The sequence below is a fragment of the Oncorhynchus nerka genome, linkage group LG24, assembly GCF_034236695.1.
Source record: "Oncorhynchus nerka isolate Pitt River linkage group LG24, Oner_Uvic_2.0, whole genome shotgun sequence".
NCBI classification, from domain to species: Eukaryota; Metazoa; Chordata; class Actinopteri; order Salmoniformes; family Salmonidae; genus Oncorhynchus; species Oncorhynchus nerka.
In genome coordinates, this window is record NC_088419.1 from 23697944 (window position 1) to 23725838 (window position 27895).

At 42.1% G+C, this 27895-nt stretch overlaps 1 protein-coding gene across 9 annotated transcripts in view; it reads right to left on the reverse strand.

Moving 5' to 3' along the window:
- LOC115107700 (receptor-type tyrosine-protein phosphatase kappa) overlaps positions 1 to 27895 on the reverse strand; it is a 164249-nt gene that overhangs the window by 63002 nt on the left and 73352 nt on the right. For all 9 annotated transcript variants that reach the window (XM_029631239.2, XM_065008731.1, XM_065008732.1 and 6 more), the window contains exons 6-7: positions 27160 to 27334; positions 17284 to 17577 (exon numbers count right to left, since the gene is read on the reverse strand). In XM_029631239.2, the coding sequence (XP_029487099.1) occupies positions 17284 to 17577; positions 27160 to 27334 (469 nt within the window). The remainder of the gene's footprint in view (positions 1 to 17283; positions 17578 to 27159; positions 27335 to 27895) is intronic.

Sequence of the window (27895 nt, forward strand, 5' to 3'; positions counted from 1 at the left end):
TCCACCAGTAATGAAAAATCTGTGTTTTTGATATCACCAAAGGTAGACTGAAACATGCATCCAGGCTATACATAACTTTCACGGTCTGAGACTAAAGTACTTCAGTGTGTTTGTGCGTGCCTGCTTATGTACTCTAAATAAATGTTTGGAGGGGGTATTCTGTGCTGCTGTGAAGACATGGCCACCTCATGCGTTTTGATTACACACACAACCCTTTTTGCTTGCGTCAGGCATACGACCTGACAAACCACACTACTACGGAGTGGATGTGAAATGTTTGTACATATTAAGTCATGGTGCCCAGCTATTCACAACACAGCAGTCACTAGACTCGCTACTTCCAAGTCACTGACAATGAATCTAATGGCTTCTGAGGAGGTTTACAGCCCCGGGACAAGCAGAAAGCTGCTCCACTGTCACTACCCCTACACATTCCTCCATGAACTTCCACCCATTACGGAGAGTAGGTCCCTCTTTGACCGTGGCTGATAATGGGTGTAGTAGTTTAACAACAGCAGGTACTGTTAGCGGTGAAATATGAGGTCTATTCCCATACGCGGCAATGCCATTTACACAGGAGGCTGAGTGATCCATACATCCCTAAATAAACAGCATCACCACAAATCACTGGGAGAAAGGAACCAGATAAATCCTTAAAACAAGCCCAGTCACAGATTACCCAATGTTGGCAAGAGCAAAATGTTAGGTAGGGCAGCGTATTCCATCTCTGTCATCTGTTATTCATCTCAAAATGTGATGGATGACTACTGGGGCTAAGTGAGTACTAATGTATTACGTGGAGGGATAACTACAGTCTATGTAAAGTCAATCTGATTAATGGAATTACCTACTGTACAGTGCATCTCACCTCAGATAACCAAGTCCCAAGAAAGTACAGGTAACTGCCAAAAAAAAGAAAACACGAGTAAATGAGGCATACAAAATACAATATATTGAAAGCAGGTGCATCCACACCGGTGTGGTTCCTGAGTTAATTAAGCAATTAACATCCCATCATGCTTAGGGTCATGTATAAAAATGCTGGGCAGACCATTATTTTGGCAACCATGGCTAGAAGAAGAGATCTCAGTGACTTTGAAAGAGAGGTCTCAAAGGAGTCTAGGGTGTGTGTGTGTGTGTATTACCAGTTCTCAACCCAATTGAACACTTATGGGATATTCTGGAGCGGCGTCTGAGACAGTGTTTTCCACCACCATCAACAAAACACCAAATGATGGAATTCCTCATGGAATGGTGTCGCATCCCTCCAATAGAGTTCCAGATACTTATAGAATCCATGCAAAGAATATTGAAGCTGTTCTGGCAGCTCTTGGCGGTCCATTGCCTTATTAAGACACTTTACTTTGCTGTTTCCTTTATTTTGGCAGTTACCTATAGCTAGTACCTTATCTTACATAGCATATTGATGTGGTATGGTATTAACCACAGTAGAATGGTAGAGGAGTTGAGTATCATATACACTGGAATGGAAATTCTCTAACTACAAGTCTATATTCCTGTGATCTTTAATTGTACTGAAATTGCAGTAGTCTGAGGAAGACAGAATGAGAGCGGGAGAAAGAGCCAGAGGGAGGGTGGAGAAGAGAGAGAGAGAAAAAGAAAGAGGGAAGAGGTGGGAGGAGACTAAGAAATCGCCAGGTACTGAAGCTCAAAAGCCACACATTCGTCCCCGTTTCCTTGTTTGAAATTTATACTGCAGAGCCTGTGAGGAAGCTGATAAGCATTCTAAAACAGTAGAGTAAACACACATCCTTAGATCTAGTACAGGTGGATATACTGTAGGTAAATATCATTAAAGACAAACAAATGTATCACAGTTCACAAACAGGCAGTCAAAACAATATGCAGAGTAATGGTTTTCTGAGGAAGTTCTGGGTAGTAACGATTTAGCAACCTACATTCAATAACACATGTACTATTATTCTGGCAACTGGTGTATGAGGCACATACATGTTTCTGCACAATATCATAGAGGTATTGACATTCCTATTTATGATTTACATGGAAGGCTGCCCTGTGTTCATCACATCCGGAGTAAAGAGATAGATCATGTTTTTGTCTCAACATAATGAGCAAGCAATGTGTGGCTGGATCACAAAAATATTCCTGAACAGAGCAGAAAATAAGTCATTTACATTTAAATAACATTTCCGTCTCACATACAGATAATCTGAGCAACTTCATAATGTTTGTTGAAAGGATCTGTGGTCCCACTGACAAGTCTTGTTTATGCAGCAGAAGGCACCGGGCCTAACTGTTGAACAAAAATGAATCACTAATCACCTTTATCTACTCCACAACACCGCGACGCGTACCACTGTTCCCTAACAGTGGTACGCGTGGCGGTGTTGTGGAGTAGATAAAGACCTCTGCACGCTGCGCGGTGCACCACAGAGCCAGGGCCATCCCTGGCAATTCATTACTACCGCCTATTTAAAAGGCCTCAGCCTGGAAAGATGAGATAGTCAGGAAAGCTGCCGCAGGGTATTGGGACAATTGCTCAGATTTATACATTTGTGGACAGACACTTGGTGGAATGACTGTTGTTATTTCACAAGAATGAGTGATAACTCCCAGGCATGCTCCTATGGCAGGGAGAGAGAATACAGAGCTTCCCTGCAGTTTAACTATTCAAAAAGAGGCTTTCTGAGGATTACCACCTGTCATAATGGGAATCCAAAGAAGGGTCTGTATCACCAATAATACAATTACATTTGCTTAGATATGAAAGTATGGATGTGGTGAAAGTAGATGGAATAAAATCATACCTTGTTTTTGTTGGAAAAAAAAATAAAAAATTGACAAGAAATATTTGGTTTGAAATGTTGAGATGTTTTTCTCTGGGCACCTGACCAATAACAAACAGTCTATTGTCTCATCATGAGAACTGCTATTCACTAGCTCCTTCCATGTACATTTTTTGGTACAGTGTATGAATGTGATATATTTTAGCTGAGACAATAACATTGCATATTATGCTTTCAACAAAAGCACAAAATCATTTAATAGTGTCTGTTTCAGCACAAGGACAAACCAAATGTTCAATTAATTGTTTTAATTTACTTACGGCTCAGAATTGATTTCAGTTATCCAAGTGTGTCTAACTATGTGTATGAGAGATCATGTCTGTATGTGTGCACTCTACTCTTTAAATTAATGCTGGGAAATGAGGGGAAATCAGCATGCTCTCGGAGTGGGAAAGGTGCACTGTGGGTCATGTGTTGATCTTGGCCTGCAGCCAAGGAGGCCTCTTCTCTGGACAGAAAGTATTGCGAGGGCACACACTTCAATCTAAAGAGGGCTGCAGGTAAGGCCTGTGTTGTAATACATTTATTTAATGTAGCCCATGTCTCTGAGTAAATATAAACAATCACAGAGAGTTACGACAGGTCAAAAGGCCGAAGAAAATATAAAAATAGAGCCACATCTCCCACTGGGCTTCCAGCCTTTAAAAAAATAATTATTTTATTTCACCTTTATTTAACCAGGTAGGCTAGTTGAGAACAAGTTCTCATTTACAACTGCGACCTGGCCAAGATAAAGCAAAGCAGTGTGACACAAACAACAACATCAGAGTTACACATGGAATAAACAAACATAGTCAATAATACAATAGAGAAAGTCTATATATAGTGTGTGCAAATGAGGTAGGATAAGTGGCGTGAGGTAATAAATAGGCCATAGTGGCGAAATTATTACAGTATGGCAAAAGCCTGTCCCCGTGGCTCAGTTAATTCCCACGGGGTACCAGCACAAAAAAAAAATGTATGCACTCACTACGCGTCTGCTAAATCAGGATTTCCAAAACTCGGTCCTGGGGGAGCCCCTGGGTGCACATTTTATAAGTTAGTCCTTCAATGGCGTCTCAAATGCTGCTGACCAGCTCTCAAAGACAGAGCAAAGTGTCTCCCGATTCCCTTGTGTTTTCATTTTACTGAGAGTTCTCCAATTAATGACGCACTGCACAGCCTAAAGCCTAGCCCACATTCTGGCCAAATAGATGTGCTGCTTCTACTGGTGTTTAGGAGGACACTGTCCTCTGGCTCCTTACCCTCATTAGATCAATTTAAGACCCATCGACATCACAGTGTCACACACTTCTGCTGTGTGACTCTAAAACAGGGATGGGCAACTCCAGTCCTCGGGGGCCTGATTGGTGTTACACTTTGTCCACAGCCCCAGCTAACACACCTGTCATACACAAATCTGATTTCTGGCCATGCAACTTGTGTCTGAACGGTCAAATCAAATGTATTTGCCCTCAAGTGGTTTTTAGACTCTTATTTGGCATAACTTGTTGCTTGCTAGCTGCTCTATTGACAGTTTGACAAAAACATGTGGTAGTTAACTAGTTTGTTAATTGTTTACAAACAAATTAGTAAATGTGCTCAAAAGCTAAACATCTACCTAGCTAGCTAGTGGATTGCTGAGGCTAGACAAAAAGGCCTCGTCTTGAAAGTTGGATAATCTTATCCTTTGAGGCTTTACAAGTGTTCTTACGCTATTATTTTGAACATTCAAAGCAACTGGGGCACATCCATGGCAGGCATTGTTGTCGCCATAGTTTGCTACTTAACTTCTGAGTGATAGGAAGCATGAGCACCACCACCAATCAGCCTAAACCACTGTGCACACGCACGTCATTACTATGACAACTAGCATAGTCATGTTAGCGAATGACTGCTGTCTGAACAAACACAAATCTGAGTCTGAGCCAAATTCAAAACAACAGAAATCTCATAATTAAAATTCCTCAAACATACATGTATCTTATACCATTTTAAAAGGTAATCTTGTTGTTCATCCCACCACAGTGTTCGATTTCAAATAGGCTTTACAGCGAAAGCACCACAAACGATTATGTTAGGTCACCACCAAGCCACAGAAAAACACAGCCATTTTTCCAGCCAAAGATAGGAGTCACAAAAAGCACAAATAGAGATAAAATTAATCACTAACCTTTGAAGATCGTCATCAGATGACACTCATAGGACTTCATGTTAGACAATACATGTATGTTTTGTTTGATGAAGTTAATATTTATATGAAAAAAATGGATTTTACATTGCCGCGTTACATTCACTAGTTCCAAAAATATCCAGTGATTTTGCATAGTCCCATCAATTTTACAGAAATACTCATCATAAATGTTGATGAAAATACAAGTGTTACACATGGAATTATAGATATACCTCTCCTTAATGCAACCGCTGTGTCAGATTACAAAAAAGCTTTACGGAAAAAGCAAACCATGCAATAATCTGAGAACGGTGCTCAGAAAAAGAAGAAATTATCCGCCATGCTGGAGTCAACAGAAATCAGAAATAACATTAGAAATATTCCCTTACCTTTGATGATCTTCATCAGAATGCACTCCCAGGAATCCTAGTTCCACAATAAATGTTTGATTTGTTCGATAATGTCCATTATTTATGTCCAAGTAGCTACTTTTGTTACGGAGGTCCAGCCGAACGTCGGACGAAAAGTTCAAAAAGTTATATTACAGGTCGTAGAAACATTTCAAACTAAGTATATAATCAATCTTTAGGATGTTTTTATCATAAATCTTCAATAACGTTCCAACCGGAGAATTCCATTGTCTGTAGAAAAGCCATAGAACGCAGGTCGCTCTCATGTGAAATGCGCGTGACCAGGACCTGGCTCTCTGCCAGACCACGGACTCAACGAGCCCCACATCACAGTAGAAGCCTCATTCAAGTGTCTAAAGACGGTTGACATCTAGTGGAAGCCCTAGGAAGTGCAACTTGAATCATATCCCACTGTGTATTCGATAGGGCTGAGTTCAAAATCTACAAACCTCAGATTTCCCACTTCCTGTTTGGATTTTTTTCTCAGGTTTTTGCCTGCCCTATGAGTTCTGTTATACTCACAGACATCATTCAAACAGTTTTAGAACCTTCAGAGTTTTGTCTATCCAAATCATACTAATACTAATCATATGCATATATTAGCAACTGGGACTGAGGATCTGGCCGTTTATTCTGGGCACCTTAGTCATCCAAGCTACTCAATACTGCCCCTGTAAGTCGGAAGTTAACATACACCTTAGCAAATACATTTAAACTCAGTTTTTCACAATTCCTGACATTTAATCCTAGTAAAAATTCCCTGTTTTAGGTCAGTTAGGATTACCACTTTATTTTAAGAATGTGAAATGTCCGAATAATAGAGACAATTATTTATTACAGCTTTTATTTTATTTCTTTCATCACATTCCCAGTGGGTCAGATGTTTACATTCACTCAGTATTTGGTAGCATTGCCTTTAAATTGTTTAACCTGGGTCAAACGTTTTGGGTAGCCATCCACAAGCGTCCACAAGCGTGAATTTTGGCCCATTCCTCCTGACAGAGCTGGTGTAACACGCACACGCTTTTTCAGTTCTGCCCACAAATATTCTATAGGATTGAGATCAGAGCTTTGTGATGGCCACTCCAATATCTTGACTAAGCCTTTTTGCCACAACTTTGGAAGAATGCTTGGGGTCATTGTCCATTTGGAAGACCCATTTGCAACCAAGTTTTAACTTCCTGACTGATGTCTTGAGATGTTGCTTCAATATATCCACATAATTTTCCTACCTCATGATGCCATCTATTTTGTGAAGTGCACCAGTCCCTTCTGCAGCAAAGCACCCCCACAACATGATGCCGCCACCCCCGTGCTTCACGGTTGGGATGGTGTCCTTCAGCTTGCAGGCCTCCCCATTTTTCCTCCAAACATAACGATGGTCATTATGGCCAAACAGTTCTGTTTTTGTTTTATCAGACCAGAGGACATTTCTCCAAAAAGTAATATCTTGTGCAGTTGCAAACCATAGTCTGGCATCCTTGCTCCCAAGGATGAACCAGACTTGTGGAGGTCTGCAATTTTTTTTGTGGAGTGGTTGAAAAATGAATTTTAATTACTCCAACCTAAGTGTATATAAACTTCCGACTTCAACTGTAGATCCATGTAGTAGCAGCACAATACAGTATCCTCAATGGAAAGACATTGATTCGAGTCATGCATTAGCATACAGAGTAGAATACGCTTATCTTTAATGGATGGCAAAGAGAGCAAGTGATACCAGAGAGGTTGAGTAAGGAAGTGAAGAAAAGATTAAGATAAATAAATATATGGATAAAAACTCAAATGAAGTTGCTTGGGGTTCTCCATAGACAGGGTACCCCATTCAATTACTGGGCTGTAAATAACACATGACCTACAGACTTTCTCTCAAACCATCAGGGGCAATTATAGAAGCAAAAATACACTACACAAAATGAATAAACTCGATTTTTAATCATACAGAACATTGCCCCTAAGGTGGTCAAGTCAAATAATGTTTTTTAATGCCCCATTGGGGGGCATTTCTTGAGCCGGCAGATATAACGTCATCACGCATTAAATCCATCTTAATTGATATGAATTGTTCCCCCTCTCTTTCCAATGCCCGGTGTGGAATGAGACAGGACAAATGGCTTTGCTTTGTAAATATCCTCCTTTATCATGATGAAATAAAAGCTGGCCTCCTTCCTATTTTAGAGTAAGCATTCCTGTGTTTGCATCATTATATGCTGAGAAGCACTGCACAGCTACACAATTAATAATAATCAACATACAGTCAAAATGGTTTGTAAGGCAGCGGGGAAAAAACACAACAAATCCAAAAACATCCCCTCGAGTCACAAAGCAGGATTATTCGGAGGTGCTTGTGATTAAAAATGGAGTAAACAAGCAAATGAGAGGATTTATAGATAGAAGATCCCACATTATTTTCCCAGAGCTCCAGCAGTGTTGCATTAATTGAGAACACTGGCCAGGGGACTTGGAAAATTTAAGGAAGAGAGAAAGAGAGGTGCTTCCTACTCAAAAGAGGTTATTACACAGTTGCATTGGAGGAGAAACACTATATCCACCTCCTCTGCTGACAGTGAGTCTTATTGACAAATGGATGGACTTGTTTTTATGCCAGGTCTGAGCTATGTATGGTATGAAATATTAGATGTAACACAAGAGGAACAACACAGAGAGGAAACTCTATTTACCACCCATGCCAAACAGTGTGCATTTAAATAATACATCAGAGTCCATGCTTCAGTAGTCCTGTGTGGATTGTCGAAGAGTCTGAACAACATTCCTTATGATTCATCATCTTCTACCCCCTCAGCCTCCTGTTTCTTTGACTCCCATGTTGGGGGTGGAAAGAGTAATGCCATGCCTATCACAGGAGACTCTCTGGAAACGCCTGAGGTAAGGAAAGTCATCTACCAACTTCCTGTCCCTTGCCATACACTGGTTGACAGTCATTTATCAAACTAATTTGACAGTTGGAATGCATTTCCTCTCCCCTTTGAATCTCTCAAACCCCAAAATATCATGTTCCAGTAGGGAGTCACACCAACACATGCACAACTCTAACACATACTCTAGAGTATGATCCCAAATGTGACTGCTACCACCAGGACAACGACCAGCTATGATTAATATTACTGAATTCCAACGACTAATGTTTTGATCATTCCACACACAGTGGGTCTCACTGTTTCGCTCTCACATTCTGATACTGTATCATCATGTGCATTTATTACACAAATATCCCAATCTCAGCTTCCAGTGCCTTTTAGAATGTCTGGGTATTTTGGCAGGATGATCGTGTGAAACCTTCCCCTGGCCCACGGACGACCCCACAACCAGTGGTGTCAGTCTCACTACAGGCAAATTCATGGACAACAGATAAGCTAACATTATAGGGATTAATCCTTATAGAAGCACTAGTACCTCTGAGGTAGATCAGTAGTAACATAAACATGATGTCAGCAACTCCTGCTTGTGACAGGCAACTCCGGTTGTGTGTGTGTGTATGTGTGTGTGTGTGTGTGTGTGTGTGTGGTTATTTTCAAAGGAGTCAAGTGGAGAGTACAGACTGAGTACCTAGATCAATAGTATTAATCCCAGTGTACTCCAGGATGTTAATAACATCAATGGGAGCCATAATCACACCGTTTTCCAGGAACAATCATTCACACTGCAAAACAAACTAAACTCTATTGCTTTAAGGGTTTTTGAAATGAATGCAGAACTCAAATAATCATTGGCAGATAAAATTAGATCCCTTAATAGTATTTCTGGCTGCAGGGCCCCAACAAAATCAATATCTAAGACTGAGCATTGATAATATGTGAAAAGTCAATGTTCATATGGGGGTGGAGGCTTTTGTGTTGGTACCTGAGAGGAAATAGCCCTCACTGCATCACTAAACACAGCCGTTGTGGTGAGAAAGTTTGTCGTGAGACTCCTAATTGTCGGTCCATTCGGCTTTCAGCAAATAGATGCTGACAATTAGCGAAAGCATACACCAAATCAAATACCTTGGCAACACATTAGCGAAAAGTGGAAAATTCCTGAATGAATGCATTCATTTCAGATACATAGGGCAGGTTGAACTGTTGACCTTGGCTCTACTTAGGATGTTATTGGCTCTACTGTTCATCTGAAGGGCTGCCGATGACTTAATTGAAATTGCCTCAATAAAAGGCCTGCCACTGCAAACGTCAGCTCAGAGAGGTCATTTTGTACACCTTTTTTTCTGTGTAATCAGCAATATGATGGTCAGCCACTCGTGGTCCTCTATTACCTTTACTAATTGGATTGGTGTCTTGCCATGGGCGTGACGTCCCGACTATCACACTGACTGAGGTCCTTGGAGAAAACACTGGAGGAGTGGTGCTGAAACACCTCCCTGATACACAGGCTTCTGTTCTGACTATCAGGCAAAGGGAGCCTGACACTATAGCAGTTACTGGACTGTGGATACATCAGCCTCAGCTCAGCCCAGACACGGCATCCGTCCCAAATTACACCGTATTCCCTATTTAGTGCACTACTTTTGACCAGAGCCCATAGGTGATCGCATAGGGCTCTGGTCAAAAGTAGTGCACTAAATAGGGAATAGGGTGCTATTTGAGACGGATCCATGGCTACTCTTGCTCCATCCCAATGCGCTTCAACGTTAAGGGTGGTATTACTGAAGCCCAGGACTCGTCTATCTGGAGGGGCGAGGCTAATGTAAATGGCTGAGGACCAAGCAGCGCGCTAGCTGGTGGTGTTGCAGAGTTAATTGCTTTTTAAACTGGCTTCAAGAGATTATACTAGCCTGTGATGCTCTGAAAGCACAACTTGTTCAGACATGTAGAACCCTTAACTTAGCCTACAATTTCCGCGCCCTTGCAGAAATCGAATTAACATAATGCAAAAATCCCAATCAAAATCCGTATGTTTAAGCTAGAGATGAGCTGCGTCTCAATCCACCGAAACCGTCTATATCGCCCTTCCACATCTGCGGTAAAAGGTGGCAGAGCTAGAGTGGTGTTTGTTAGACCATTAGACACCCTGAAAATCGGTCTTCTCACAAAAACGTCTGTAGCATCTGAACAAGACAGCTTTCTCTGTTTTTCAAGGATCTGTTGTTCCATGTAGTGTTATTCAATGCATTTCTATTGGCTAAAAGCAGTAATGCCAAATTCAATGTTTCATCCAATGTATTGTTTTAAATAGCTAAATGATCCTTGGTATGACCATCTTAAAAGAATTCCATATGTTAGCTTAGACCCGGGTTAGACAGGACTTAGACTCTAGAGGATTAAAACCAAATCAGGTTGGTTACAGATGGCAATCGGTGTTCTTGGAGAGGCGGAGGTGCTAGTACAAATGCATGGCATGAGTACAGGCAAATCAAAGCCGTATGGTGCATTCATTTCCCCTGCCTGCCTGTCATGCAGGAAACTGGTCTAGCGCAAGTGTCAGCTTAAAAACTCGAACACATCCTCTACACTCAATACAGGGTTTGAATTTAAAAAGGTGACAACATTTTAACACTCTCCGGTGAAACCACCACAGGGTATTTGGAACAGAGGGGTCTGTTCATTTCATTATACACAATCTAATTTCCAGCTGAGGAGTTTTTTGAGCAGGCAGCGGTATGGAAACCACATTAGGTCCTTGGAGCATAGAGTGAGGTGGACTGCTGAAACTGTCTTTTCAATAAAAAACTGGTCCAAATGAAGCCTCTGCTCAGTCTACCAATCATGGAACACATATTGAGTAACCTAACATTCATAGCTCAACATGAGCTTATGATGAGTTATATCTTATATTTCAAATGTCCAGTTGAATGTATCCTTTAAAGTCCCAATGCAGCTATTTTTATAGCAATACAAAATTACTTCTGGGTAACAATTAAGTACCTTACTGTACTAGTTCTCCATTAAAATGGTCAAAATGAAACAAATAGCTTTTTAGCAAAAAACGATTGAGCAAGAATTTAGCTAGGATTGTCTGGGAGTGGTCTTTAAAGTAGGTGGGGGAAAACAAAACAATGGAGGTTATTGGCAGAGAGGTTTGGAACTATCTTTGTTATTGTTCTATTAACTTATTTACCGTCTGGTGATGTCACCAGGCAAGCTGAACCTCCAATTTTCTCTTCTTGGCAGTGCTTATGTCAGGAAAACGGAGGGCTTGCGGGTTAGTCTATGTGGTCTCAGGCAGTCAGGGGGAATTAAGTACAGGTGGGAACCATGGTGGTGCATGACATCTGCTTAATTTACTGGGACCCATAACAACATGGTATGAATGCCACCCCCATAAAAATCAACCAGACACTAACGGAACCACCCATTTTAACACTGCTACAATAGTATTAGAGAAAATTGTGGGGAAAGAGAAATATCAGGAACGTGAAGTCCATACAGCAATAAACGGTGGGGAAAGAGAAATATCAGGAACGTGAAGTCCATACAGCAATAAATGGTGGGGAAAGAGAAATATCAGGAACGTGAAGTCCATACAGCAATAAATGGTGGGGAAAGAGAAATATCAGGAACGTGAAGTCCATACAGCAATAAATGGTGAGGAAAGAGAAATATCAGGAACGTGAAGTCCATACAGCAATAAATGGGGGGGGAAAGAGAAATATCAGGAACGTGAAGTCCATACAGCAATAAATGGTGGGGAAAGAGAAATATCAGGAACGTGAAGTCCATACAGCAATAAATGGTGGGGAAAGAGAAATATCAGGAACGTGAAGTCCATACAGCAATAAATGGTGAGGAAAGAGAAATATCAGGAACGTGAAGTCCATACAGCAATAAATGGGGGGGGAAAGAGAAATATCAGGAACGTGAAGTCCATACAGCAATAAATGGTGGGGAAAGAGAAATATCAGGAACGTGAAGTCCATACAGCAATAAATGGTGAGGAAAGAGAAATATCAGGAACGTGAAGTCCATACAGCAATAAATGGTGAGGAAAGAGAAATATCAGGAACGTGAAGTCCATACAGCAATAAATGGTGGGGAAAGAGAAATATCAGGAACGTGAAGTCCATACAGCAATAAATGGTGGGGAAAGAGAAATATCAGGAACGTGAAGTCCATACAGCAATAAATGGTGGGGAAAGAGAAATATCAGGAACGTGAAGTCCATACAGCAATAAATGGGGGGGAAAGAGAAATATCAGGAACGTGAAGTCCATACAGCAATAAATGGTGAGGAAAGAGAAATATGAGGAACGTGAAGTCCATACAGCAATAAATGGTGAGGAAAGAGAAATATCAGGAACGTGAAGTCCATACAGCAATAAATGGTGGGGAAAGAGAAATATCAGGAACGTGAAGTCTATACAGCAATAAATGGTGGGGAAAGAGAAATATCAGGAACGTGAAGTCCATACAGCAATAAATGGTGGAGAAAGAGAAATATCAGGAACGTGAAGTCCATACAGCAATAAATGGTGGGGAAAGAGAAATATCAGGAACGTGAAGTCCATACAGCAATAAATGGTGGGGAAAGAGAAATATCAGGAACGTGAAGTCCATACAGCAATAAATGGTGAGGAAAGAGAAATATCAGGAACGTGAAGTCCATACAGCAATAAATGGTGGGGAAAGAGAAATATCAGGAACGTGAAGTCCATACAGCAATAAATGGTGGGGAAAGAGAAATATCAGGAACGTGAAGTCCATTCAGCAATAAATGGTGGGGAAAGAGAAATATCAGGAACGTGAAGTCCATACAGCAATAAATGGTGGGGAAAGAGAAATATCAGGAACGTGAAGTCCATACAGCAATAAATGGTGGGGAAAGAGAAATATCAGGAACGTGAAGTCCATACAGCAATAAATGGTGGGGAAAGAGAAATATCAGGAACGTGAAGTCCATACAGCAATAAATGGGGGGGAAAGAGAAATATCAGGAACGTGAAGTCCATACAGCAATAAATGGTGAGGAAAGAGAAATATGAGGAACGTGAAGTCCATACAGCAATAAATGGTGAGGAAAGAGAAATATCAGGAACGTGAAGTCCATACAGCAATAAATGGTGGGGAAAGAGAAATATCAGGAACGTGAAGTCTATACAGCAATAAATGGTGGGGAAAGAGAAATATCAGGAACGTGAAGTCCATACAGCAATAAATGGTGGAGAAAGAGAAATATCAGGAACGTGAAGTCCATACAGCAATAAATGGTGGGGAAAGAGAAATATCAGGAACGTGAAGTCCATACAGCAATAAATGGTGGGGAAAGAGAAATATCAGGAACGTGAAGTCCATACAGCAATAAATGGTGAGGAAAGAGAAATATCAGGAACGTGAAGTCCATACAGCAATAAATGGTGGGGAAAGAGAAATATCAGGAACGTGAAGTCCATACAGCAATAAATGGTGGGGAAAGAGAAATATCAGGAACGCGAAGTCCATTCAGCAATAAATGGTGGGGAAAGAGAAATATCAGGAACGTGAAGTCCATACAGCAAGAAATGGTGGGGAAAGAGAAATATCAGAAACGTGAAGTCCATACAGCAATAAATGGTGAGGAAAGAGAAATATCAGGAACGTGAAGTCCATACAGCAATAAATGGTGGGGAAAGAGAAATATCAGGAACGTGAAGTCCATACAGCAATAAATGGTGGGGAAAGAGAAATATCAGAAACGTGAAGTCCATACAGCAATAAATGGTGGGGAAAGAGAAATATCAGAAACGTGAAGTCCATACAGCAATAAATGGTGGCAGGAACATGCACCAGCACTTATTAGCTTTAGTTTCACAGCCTTGGAATTGTTTCTTTGTTAACAGTGAAGCATGGACAAATGATCAATGCGTTATTTTGCTGAAACGGCCTGATATTTTTAAGAAATAAATAACATGGGGAGCATGTTGAAAAATATAAATACAAATACAAACGCAAACTCTCTGGGGAGAGGCGCCTTGAGCATTTTCATAATGCGTTCGCTCACCCTGCAAATCAGGAAACGTGAGATTGACTGCGGGCCACCCCACCTCTCTGCTACCCAGGAGCCCATGTCATTTTCATTGTTCTTTTTCCCCTTATCATAATAGTATGAGTGAAAATAAACTGAAGTTCACAGAAAAAGGTTAAACAATGCGACAGGAAGTTTATTTTATTTGTGTAGGAGGCGAAGACATACAGTACATAATACATCGCTGAGCATCGTTTGCCATTCTTGGCCTGCACTTGCTCACTGCACCCATTCCGGGATGGGGAGGATCCTTAATATTTATGCTTCAGATAGAAAACAGGATGTCCTGCTTCCCCTGTCCCCTGTCATGTAAGATACACACTATTTGATTGTCACCCGTGATGTTACTTTTCTACAACATCCCTAATGACGTCTTCCAATCATTCAACTTGATTCCAGGTACAAGCTGGAAAACACTAGCTGAAATAGTGCCTTACTATGACATTAAAATCGTATTTAAATTCAACTATTAATCTCAAAAGGAATCTTAGGGGAAAAGTAGTCTAATTTAAAAGCCTCAATGGCATACATACAGAACATTATAAAAATCCCTGAGCGATATATCCTGTATGTATATATAAGACTAATATTTGAATGTAAGCCCAGTAATCAAAATCTGTTCTACTGTGACCACACAGACGCTTGGTGCTTACATCTCTCAAATGTGCTATCTAGTCACCAAGGGTGCCTTTTCCTATGGATATTAGGGTCTATATTAAACTAATGTTTCAAACTAATCCTACCTTTTTTGATAGGTGGGAGAGTACAGAGAGATTTCAGGAAAACTAAGGGGAAATGGAAGTTTCCTGTATTACCATAAACATACAGTATAATACAATCCTGCCAATTCCATGGGCAGAGCATAATTCACTTGGTCAAGGAGAAGATTATTATGATTGTCTATGATGGATGAAGGCAGAGACATACAGTGCATTCGCAAAGTATTCAGACCCCTGGACTTTTTCCACACTTTGTTACATTACAGCCTTATTCTAAAATTGATTAAATAATTTCTCTCATCAATCTACACACATAAAATAAAAAATAAAAAACAGAAATACCTTAGTTACATAAGTATTCAGACCCTTTGTTATGAGAGTGGCCAGACGGAAGCCACTCCCCAGTAAAAGGCACATGACAGCCTGCTTGGAGTTTGCCAAAATGCAGCTAAAGGACTCAGACCATGAGAAACAAGATTCTCTGGAAAATGTAACTCTTTGGCCTGAGGAAACCTGGCACCATCCCGAAGGTGAAGCATGGTGGGGGCAGCATCATGTTGTGGGGATGTTTTTCAGCGGCATGGACTGGGGAGTCTAGTCAGGATCAAGGGAAAGATGAACGGAGCAAAGTACAGAGAGATCTTTGATGAACCTGCTCCAGTGTACTCAGGATCTCAGACTGGGGCGAAGGTTCACCTTCCAACAGGACAACGACCCTAAGCACATATCCAAGACAACACAGGAGTGGCTTCAGGAAAAATCATTGTGTAGCAACAATCTCCTGAGAAGAATGGGAGAAAGTCCCCAAACACAGGTGTGCCAAGCTTGTAGCGTCATACCCAAGAACATTCAAGGCTGTAATTGCTGCCAAAGGTGCTTCAACAAAGTAAAAGGTTTGAAAACGTATTTCATAAATGTCTAAAAACCTGTTTTTGCTTTGGAATTCAAATCAAATTTTATTTGACACATGCGCAGAATACAATAGGTGTAGTAGACCTCACCATCAAATGTTTACTTACAAGCCCTTAACCCACAATGCAGTTCAAGAAATAGAGTTAAGAAAGTATTTACTAAATAAACTAAAAGTTTTTAAAAAAACTGTAAGTAACACAAGAAAATTACATAACAATAACGAGGCTATATACAGGGGGTACCGGTACCGAGTCAATGTGTGGGGGGTACAAGTTAGTATAGGTCATTTGTAAAGTGACAATGCAAAGATAATAAAAAGCGAGTAGCAGCAGTGTAAAAACAAAGGGGGGAGGCGGGGTCAAGTAAATAGCTCAGGTGGCCATTTGATTAATACTTCAGCAGTCATATGGCTTTGGGGTAGAAGCTGAGCATTTTGGTCCTAGACTTGGCGCTCCGGTACTGCTTGCTATGCCGTGGATTATGAGGCATTGTGTTTAGATTGATGAGGGGCTGTTAAGGTAACAAAATGTGGAAAAAGTAAAGGGGTCTGAATACTTTCCAAATGCACTGTACAGTAGACATCTCCTTGTAAGCAGCCTACAGGGCTGTACCTGAACTATATCCCCTGAAAATCTCCCTCTACACCCTGACAGTAGCCAAGAAGAGTAAACGCAAAACTGCAGTCTGCCCTCTGAATGTCAATCTGGGAATACAGCTGGTCTATTCACTCCTGAGCACCAGGCAGGGGAATAGATGGATAGTGTCTCAGGCTGATGGACAGGCAATGCCCAGAGTAATGAAACACTGCATACATTCTGCATCCTTCTTAATAACCACTTTCCATCTTCAGATTCCTTCTTTGAACACAACCACTCCACTACGTGCTCCCCCATATAACTTCTTTATCTAGTCCTGGCCTTGTTGGTATGCTGCTTAATACAGATGCCATGGCAACCCAAGCATGTGGGTATCACACCGCCCTGACAGAAATGATTGAGAATACCTTTTGCAGGTTTGTCATCATGGACCCCAGGGTAAATACTGGAAAGGATTGTTCTGAAAAGCATGTTAGTTTATTTCCTTAGATCTGAGAGGAACTCTTAGTGAGTGACAGCCATGACACTACCTCCACCAGAAACCTTGTTTATTTTTTCTGGCTTTTCCAATTATGTTTTATAAGAAGGCCCCAGGCAATTATCTGTATGCAAATATCACAGAGCAGTGAGATGAAGAGAGGTAACAGGGAGAGGAAAAAGACAGAATGAAAAAGAATTGCGGGAAAAAAAGGAAGAACGGAGATGGAGACTTACCGGCACACTTTGTCCTGGTGATGAGAGGTGGTCCAGGCTGGCCGGTGCCCCCCTCCCCTGGTCTGGTGAGCAGCACACGGATCTCGTACTCTGTGTCTGGGTCCAGGTGCCACAGCTTGTAGTTAGGGGAGTTGACAGCATGGGTCTCTATCCAGCTCCCTGATGTCATGCGATACTCCACCTCCTTCAGAATGATGGGGCCGTCCCCGAATATGGAGTTGGCATTGAGCTGGATCAGAAGGTAGGTGGGCCCCACGCCCAGCAGCTGAGGGGGTGCGATAGGCCGCGGGGGTTCTGGAGGACACAGGGGGGAATCAAAGCATATGGCTTAGAACAGCACACACCTAAAAGCGTTTCAATTTCTAACTTTATCTATTTTTGGCAAAAGATTTCCACATCTGTATTTTATTGCAAATTATTTTTCAAAAAAAATGTTGGACTCTTTCTTCCAAATTGATAATCAACCTAATAAGATTTGTGTCATTGTCAGACCCCCAATGAACTAATCAGCATCAGCAACATGTTTAAGTTAGAATCGTCTTATTTTTCATCCCTGAGCTAGACCAAGGGCGCCAAACTATCAAACACTCTCAGAATAACCAGATGGTTCCCCTTCCAGTCAGTCTGGATAGGTCTGGAGTCTGGCCCAGAGCATCCTGGACTAAACTGCAAAAAGTGAACTCTAAGCAAGTGTCAGGATGTTGGCCTGGGGGTAGGTTTATGACAGTCATAAATACCTCTTCCCCCCTTTTTCCTCTCTCTACCCTACTGATGTTACATTTGCAAAACCCGTGGTTAACATAGAGATTCTGGGAACATCAGAAGGTGGGGGGAAATGAACTATATTCTGGTAATGTGACCAATTGAACATATGCGGTGGTACTTAATGAATATGATGTCAGTTCAGTTGTCATCTGAGACATTCTCATCAATGATAAGATGACATAAACTCTACAGTGGAAAGTCTACACATCAGAGTTATCGGATTCACATGGAATTGTTGTTCAATTTAAATGTTTGAATATGAAATTATTCGTGATGGGATGAAATGTGATTTTAGCTTCTAAAATGTGAGATTTGGGTTTTCATAAGGTAGGGCTCTGCTCAATCAGTGGCCCGCCCCTGTGAAGGGACATGGGCTATAAACCTTTTCATAACACGCCCTCCTCTCCCTTCCTATATAAAGCCTTGACGACAATGTAACCTCCTGTTCCGAGGATGTGGGGACGACGGTCCGATGTCAGAATGGTTCAGATAATAACTACAGAACGAAGCCAACATCAGCGTGAGCTTTGGTTGCGAATGGTATGAACGTTGAACTCTTGTTCACTACAGAAGTGATACCTCCTAGCCAGTGAGTTAGCAACAGCCGCTGCAAACGAGGGTTAGGAAGGAACAGACAGAGTATCCCGTCTACCACACAACGACGTTACTACAACGTATCCGATTGACAACCAGAGACATTCTTCAAAGGACAAAGGACTCGGTTGGACAACACGGCCTTCCATCTACCACCAACCTACTTACTGAGCGCAGCTCAGAGTAAATATTTTTCGCATTTTCCAAATGGGCGGTAATTTAGAATGCATAATATACTGTATTTACGATAGCACAGCTTTGCCCTTTGTTCCTCAGTCTTCCCGCTATTTCACTCAAACCCAGACCCTTTGTTAGGTATTTAGTAAATGTTGTATTGCTGATTCAACTTGTTAGCCAGTGTTCGTGCAGATAACCAAGAATTTACAACTTTCAGATGAGACTGAATTAAGGTGACAATTAATATTGACTGCTATTGATGTAAAATAAGAGTTTTTTTAAGAGTTTATTCGGAAGATAACAGCTCTATAAATATTTTTTCGTGGTGCCCGACTCTCTAGTTAATTACATTTACATGATTAGCTCAATCAGGTAATATTAATTATGGAGAAATTATTTTATAGAATAGCATGTCATATCACTTAATCCGGCATAGCCAAAGACACGACACAAGCCTAAATATCTTATATTGAGTAATAATTCACTTAAAATTAGTGAGGGCGTTTTCGAACCAAGCTAAATTATCTAAAGTCATTGTCAGATAATTTTGCCTATTTTAACCTAAAATAGGCTTAATACAAGTAATTTATCTTATTTCAAGATATTTTACCTTAAGACGATTAAAGGTTAAAAAAAATACTTCGAAAAATATCTTGAAATACAATAAATCATTTGGGAAATAATATACAGCGCAGGAACACCACATCATCATTTTACCAAATCACATTTACCACATTCACCATTCTCACTGCAATGGAAGCCAATGAAACCCTCCCCTTAGAGAGTTAACTAACTAATGGAAGCATCCTATGTAATGTCTGAATAAATATACTGAGGGACATGAGCAGCCAATGTCATGTCATTCCATCACTTTAAGACCAATATAAGGCCTGTAAAGGGTCTGACGTCAGATGGAGTTGGTCTCTGGCTCTGCACGTCACACAGGCCTTTTTCTCTCTCCTCTCTCCCTGTCCAGATGGCTGTCGGCCGATTACTTTGTTGCAGCTAATTCAACAGCAGCGGCAATACTCAGAAATCACAGCAAGTCCAATCTGACAGTCACTGTACTGGTGCTGGCCCATCCTGCCCATATCATCTTTATGAACTCACGTTACCATCACAAAGTCTGGTATTCACACTTCTGCATATAGTACCTTTTATTAATGTCCACCTGTTCACCCTCCACTTAATCATATACTGCGGGTGGTACATGTACTATGGCACTGTTAGTCAGATGGAATCCAGTGCTTTGGTTCAGCCAATCTGAATCCAGTGCTTTGGTTCAGCCAATCGTGCCCTGTGCTTTTGTTTATGGAACCTAACAATTATCTACAAAAAGGCCCTGTTCAGTTTTTAGCCCTGCAGGGCATACATAGAAATATTTTGTTCATGAGACATATTTGTATTTTCTTCAATTAAGCCCAACAGAAGACCATAAATTAGAAAGTCATTGTTTTGCTTTTTTGCATTATTAATACCCAGGTGGATGTAACACTATAAAAAGCTGGTAGTGTATGTTGGTGGTGATTATAGCGTACCAGCAGAACACACAATACCTGAACCCAGGGACACTCCACTGTAGAGGGTTCCCTATAGTTTTTAAATGTGTTAGCTTCCTTGTTTTCTAATTCATCTCTCTCCATCTCAGTAGTTCATGAGACGCGTGCCGCAAAAATGATTTCCGAATTAGGCTAAGCTGGAAAATAAAATAAACCAATAACATAACAGCATTTGAGATGGTCACAACTATGGTGGGCCTATTGCACTAGTGCCAGAAAGCACATACGAAAATGCATGTTAAATTCAGACCCCTTGACTTTTTCCACATTTTGTTACATTACAGCCTTATTCTAAAATGGATTATATAAAAACATTTCCTCAGCAATCTACACACAATACCCCATAATGACAAATCGAAAAAACAAGTTTTGAACATTTTGCAAATGTATTAAAAATAAAAAACAGAAACACCATATGTAAATAAGTAGTCAGACCCTTTGCTATGAGACTCAAAGTTGAGCTCAGGTGCATCCTGTTTCCATTTTCTGCAGCATTGAAGGTCCCCAAGAATACAATGGCCTCAATCATTCTTAAATGGAAGAAGTTTGGAACCACCAAGACTCTTCCTAGAGCTGGCCCCCAGGCCAAACTGAGCAATTGGGGGAGAAGGGCCTTGGTCAGGGGGTGACCGAGTTCCTCTGTGGATATGGGAGAACCTTCCAGAAGGACAACCTTCTCTGCAGCACTCCACCAATCAGGTCTTTATGGTAGAGTGGCGAGACGGAAGCCACTCCTCAGTAAAAGGCACATGCCTGGAGGAAACCTGGCACCGTCCCTACGGTGTAGCATGGTGGTGGCAGCATCATGCTGTGGGGATGTTTTTTAGCAGTAGGGACTGAGAGACTAGTCAGGATCAAGGGAAAGATGAACAGAGCAAAGCACAGAGAGATCCTTGATGGAAACCTGCTCCAGAGCAATCAGGACCTCAGCCTGGCACAAAGGTTCACCTTCCAACAGGACAACGACCCTAAGCACAGAGCCAAGACAACGCAGGAGTGGCTTCGGGACAAGTCTCTGAATGTCCTTGAGCGGCCCAGCCAGAGCCCGGTCTTGAACCTGATAGAACATCTCTGGAGAGATCTGAAAATAGCTGTGCAGTAACTCTCCCCATCCAAATCAAATCACATTTTATTTGTCACATACACATGGTTAGCAGATGTTAATGCAAGCGTAGCGAAATGCTTGTGCTTCTAGTTCCGACAATGCAGTAATAACTAACGAGTAACCTAACCTACGAATTTCACAACAACTACCTTATACACACAAGTGTAAAGGGATGAAGAAAATGTACATAAAGACATATGAATGAGTGATGGTACAGAACGGCATAGGCAAGATGCAGTAGATGGTATCGAGTACAGTATATACATATGACATGAGTAATGTAGGGTATGTAAACATTATATTAAGTGGCATTGTTTAAAGTGGCTAGTGATACATTTTTTACATACATTTTTTCAATATTCAAGTGGCTGGAGTTGAGTCAGTATGTTGGCAGCAGCTACTCAATGTTAGTGGTGGCTGTTTAACAGTCTGATGGCCTTCAGATAGAAGCTGTTTTTCAGTCTCTCGGTCCCAGCTTTGATGCACCTGTACTGACCTCGCCTTCTGGATGATAGCGGGGTGAACAGGCAATGGCTCGGGTGGTTGTTGTCCTTGATGATCTTTTGGCCTTCCTGTGACATCGGGTGGTGTAGGTGTCCTGGAGGGCAGGTAGTTTGCCCCCGGTGATGCGTTGTGCAGACCTCACTACCCTCTGGAGAGCCTTACGGTTGTGGGCGGAGCAGTTGCCGTACCAGGCGGTGATACAGCCTGACAGGATGCTCTCGATTGTGCATCTGTAAAAGTTTGTGAGTGCTTTTGGTGACACGCCTAATTTCTTCGGCCTCCCGAGGTTGAAGAGGCGCTGCTGCGTCTTCTTCACCACGCTGTCTGTGTGGGTGGACCAATTCAGTTTGTATGTGATGTGTACGCCGAGGAACTTAAATCTTATTACCCTCTCCACTACTGTCCCGTCGATGTGGATAGAGGGGTGCTCCCTCTGCTGTTTCCTGAAGTCCATGATCATCTCCTTTGTTTTGCTGACGTTGAGTGTGAGGTTATTTCCCTGACACCACACTCCGAGGGCCCTCACCTCCTCCCTGTAGGCCATCTCGTCGTTGTTGGTAATCAAGCCTTCTTCACTGTAATGTCGTCTGCAAACTTGATGATTGAGTTGGAGGCGTGCATGGCCACGCAGTCGTGGGTGAACAGGGAGTACAGGAGAGGGCTCAGAACGCACCCATGTGGGGCCCCAGTGTTGAGGATCAGCGGGGTGGAGATGTTGTTACCTACCCTCACCACCTGGGGGCGGCCCGTCAGGAAGTCCAGTACCCAGTTGCACAGGGCGGGGTCGAGACCCAGGGTCTCGAGCTTGATGACGAGTTTGGAGGGTACTGTGTTGTTAAATGCTGAGCTGTAGTCGATGAACAGCATTCTCACATAGGTATTCCTCTTGTCCAGATGGGTTAGGGCAGTGTGGTTGCGATTGCGTCGTCTGTGGACCTATTGGGGTGGGAAGCATATTGGAGTGGGTCTAGGGTGTCAGGTAGGGTGGAGATGATATGGTCCTTGACTAGTCTCTCAAAGCGCTTCATTATTACAGAAGTAGTCGTTTAGCTCAGTTACCTTAGCTTTCTTGGGATGAGCAACAATGGTGGAAATCTTGAAGCATGTGGGAACAGCAGACTGGGATAAGGATTGATTGAATATGTCCGTAAACACACCAGCCAGCTGGTCTGCACATGCTCTGAGGACGCGCACACCAGCCAGCTGGTCTGCACATGCTCTGAGGACGCGGCTGGGGATGCCGTCTGGGCCTTCAACCTTGCGAGGGTTAACACGTTTAAATGTTTTACTCACGTCGGCTGCAGTGAAGAAGAGGCCGCAGGTTTTGGTAGGGGTCCGTGTCAGTGGCACTGTATTATCCTCAAAGCGAGCAAAGAAGTTGTCTGGGAGCAAGACATCCTGGTCTGCGACGGGGCTGGTTTTCTTTTTGTAATCCGTGATTGACTGTAGACCCTACCACATACCTCTTGTGTCTGAGCCATTGAATTGCAACCTGACCGAGCTTGAGAGCATCTGCAGAGAAGAATGAGAGAAACTCCCGAAATGCAGGTGTGCCAAGCTTATAGCGTCATACCCAAGAAGACTCGATGCTGTAATCCCTGCCAAAGGTGCTTCAACAAAGTACTGAGTAAAGGGTCTGAATACATATGAAAATGTGATATTTCATTTGATTTTTTATAAATGAGCAAACATTTCTGAAAACCTGTTTTTGCTTTGTCATTATGGGGTATTGTGTGTAGACCGATGAGGGAAAAAAAGATGTAATACATTTTAGAATAAGGCTGTAACGTAACAAAACGTGGAAAAAGTCAAGGGGTCTGAATACTTTCCAAGGGCACTGTATTTCTACTTTCCCTTTAAGGTCACCTCAGGACTTGGGCTACAGGTGGCCTAGAGTTTAGAGCATGGGGCCAGTAACATAAGGTTGCTGGTTCTAATACCCAAGCCTACAAGGTGAAAAATCTGTCGATGTGCCCTTGAGCAAACCATAATTTTCTCTGGGGGCACTGTACTACTACTACTACTATGGCTGCACATATCCAGTGCATGTGACAATAAAACATCTATTTTTTTTGTTTGAATTCCTGAAACTCTTTTTCCTGGTAATTTTATTGGGTCAAAATACTGGATAACTAATAGACAACAACTAAAACAAACCAGAAACCTTCACAATATATTTGATTGAAAACAATTCATTATTGAAGCCGCTGATGTTTATTAGGTAGAAGTAGTTTTCCAAGAAAACAATCCAACCCCATCAATGGAAAAATAGAAAGAGGAAAAAGGCCATTTAAATGCAGAGGCAATTGCCAATCTAATTTGTACTTGTACCTGTAGGCGAGGACCATTCTCATTTCATTAAGATGTTTGGAGGAAACGGCGTAAACACAATAGAGGAGGTCTGGAGTAACTGACACACAAAATGTCTTCTTTCAACTAAAAAACTATAAATATGCTTCCAATAAAATGCACAGTAGCATGCGGAAGGTTTTAGGCATGGCAGGCAGGCTGACTCTCCCCATTTAGGGCATCATAACGGAGGAGTGAAGATAGAGCTAGTTGGACTGAGCAGGTTGTGTGTGTGTGTGTGTGTGTGTGTGTGTGTGTGTGTGTGTGTGTGTGTGTGTGTGTGTGTGTGTGTGTGTGTGTGTGTGTGTGTGTGAGTGAGTGAGTGAGTGAGTGAGTGAGTGAGTGAGTGAGTGAGTGAGTGAGTGAGTGAGTGAGTGAGTGAGTGAGTGAGTGAGTGAGTGAGTGAGTGAGTGAGTGAGTGAGTGAGATGCAGAGGAATCTTTCATCAGCGGGCATTATTGCTTCTCCCCAAGCAGCCCATCCATCATGTGTGTGGTGACAGTGTGGAATGATATCGCCGAGCCCTCGCATTACTGCTCCTTGAACCTTGTCTCATCCATCTCTCACATCCTTCAGCAGGCCACGCTAATAAACATCCGCCTTGCAGTCGCACAACTTACTGACTGGCCAACCTGCAGCTCAACTCTGCTGTGACTGGTCTAACCCAGCCCCAAGCAGCCCTGGTTCCGGAGCCATTCTAATAGTAATTGATTTTCATTTATTTCCGATATAGACGACAGTCTCCAAGGCAGTATGTTGATAAAAAAAAAAAACAGTGGGAGGAGAGAGAGAGCTGCAGCAACTTCATTTTATGCGGGAGGAAACGCTCGGGTCCGCTCTGGCTTTTTTAAAAAGCTAATGACAAGATCTGAGAAATGACAGTGACAGGGCAGGCCTTGAAACAACAAAGCGCACACAGCAATCTCCATCTGACTGATGCTGTTACAGGACACAGAGGAGTGATCCCTTCCACCATCTGTCTCCCCCACCTTACCTCCAGCATGCAGACACTGTTTGGGCAGGGGGTATTAGGCTATCATCTACAAGGTGACAATCATTCTGCCTCTCAAACCCTGTGGTTAACCAGCAAACATAGTCCACAAGCCCTCGTGGCTTGGAATCAATCCAGTTTCATATTCATATCCTTAGAAAAATCTGTTCCTTTCTTGGTGTTTCTCTTTTCTGTGCATTCCAAGTTCTTCCTTTGGCATCATTATGAGGCTTCATCAGAGTTTAACAATCTCTCTTTGAGCCTGAGGTTGTCAAGCAGGAGCCTTTCTTCAGTGTGGGATGAGCTGGCAGTTATCAAGTTTGAATCTACTTTTAAGCAGAAAATATCTCCCAGCCTGCCTCTCTGCTGACAGTCGTGTCTGCCACCAATCAGCCAGTTTGTTTACGGCAGGGAACCACACTGTCCCCCACACATACACACCAGGGGAGATGACAGCACACTATCTACACAACAGTTATTAAAGTGTACACACACACATACATGCACAAGAAGACATCAGACTAGAACTCCTTAGATTAAGTACATATTTCACATGGTTTCCTGATCATAGAGCCTTGGATAAGATATGAAATTGAAATACCATATTGAAAATTGCACCTAAGGTCACCTCAGCAATCATTTCAATAAGCCGTAAGAAATCACTTTAACGATCAAAGCCGTGAACGGGTTGCTTTCATTTGTTAAAGCAGAGCTCAACAGGCATGTTTGTTTTAGGCTCTGTTCCAATGAGCAACCTTGTCAATAAAGTTTAGATTCTACTAGGAATGGGGCAACATGATTACTCAAAAAGCTCTGGGAGCCACGCATACCTCATGACAAAGTCAATTGTGCTCCACAGTGTGTTGTTTCTTTCACCGCTGGGGGACACATAGATCAATAGTTCTTCTGTGAAAGGAATTTGCCACTGAAATTTTCATTTGTTACAAAGGGGACCAAAATAGCCGGCAGCATCCTCTGTCACTTCGGCTTTGGCAGAGCAGCCACTAATAAACTACTACCCTTAGGTCATAAACGACAATGGGCAACTCCATGCCAGCTCTCATTATGGGCCGCCCGTATCAATGGCCCCAAAATTTCCTTTAAAATTACCATCTTTCGGATCGGTGTAGCAGGATGTCTGCTTTCAAGCGCTAGTGAGATATTGGACCTGTCAGTGCAGTTAATGTTGAACTACCTTCTAACACCAGGGTTCTGGGACCCTCTGGCCCAAGCTAAAAATAAGATTTGCTTTACCGATGCAAAAAAACTGGCCTTCCCTTCCTCTTGGTTGGGGGCGGAGGTAGGAACTTTGAAGAAGCCAAGATTGATTGTCTGCACTAATTCTCTGTGTGGCTGGAGATATGCAGAGCAGCTCAGAGAGAGAGAGAAACACGTCTCCTGATTATGAGGTGTCTGTAGAAGCATGGCTGGGAGCCAAGCCTCTCTGCTCTCTCCACTGACCACATCTGAGAAGCATTTCCACAAGCAGACTTCAGACATCATGACATGAGAACTTGTGTAATTATTCTCCCTTTTGGTGATTCTCATTTGAATATCCAAATATTATTCAAATTCCTCTGCCTGAATAAACATATGCTAGTTGTGTGTTCCCTCATATTTATTTTTGATATCTGCATAATGTTTATGAAGGAATATTTTTGGAGTTTTGCAACTGAGTTCAAAACTACAATTGACAAAACTGATGTACACTATTTATTGTAATCAAATACTTTACAATCAGTCAAATAAATATGGTAGATTTATGAGGTAATAATCAGATGCGCATGGATGAATTTACATACCAAGATATCATCTGATGAGGACACACATACCTCTGACGATGAGTCCGGCGAAGTTGGACACACCAGATCCTCTCTCTGACTGGGTGACACATCGATAAAGGTCTTGGTCCAGACTAGTCACTTCCTTGAGTCTAAACGAGGCAGCGAACCGCCTGTGGTTGATGTTCTTAGTTGACGCCACGGGAATGTCCTCCCCATTTCTCCTCTGCAAGATAAAAACATTAAGGAAAACATATGTGTTTGTACTTATTGGAAGGACGTTGCCTTAAATCGGGAAGAAGACGGATTACTTATTAAAAATCTTTCAAACATCAAGGATGCGTCTGGCTGATAGCACATAAAAGTGTATCTCGGCGGGAGCCAATGAATGGGTCTGTTAAAACACCCAGAGCTTATCATCACTGGGATCGTTATCAGACAAGTTTGATGTCAACAGCAGTGCCTCTTTTACATTTTCACCTCCACAACCGCCGGCACCGAAAAGGTCACATCGCCTCTCTCACTTTTCCACCCAGTCATCCATGAGAGGAGTTCTCTTATTCCCTCTCTACCTCCTTCTCACCTCCATCTCTCTCGCGCTCTATTTCTGTCTTATCAGTTCACCCTAGGCTTTAGGGAGGGCTTAGATCATGCCCTCACCTGAACAGTCATTTTCCCGTAGCCCTAGCTGACAAAATTGATTTTACTGCATTCTTTCTTAATAGAAATTTCCCCCAAAAAGACGTGGCATTTCCTTGAGCCAGGTATTGGACTTGAGAGGGGGTAG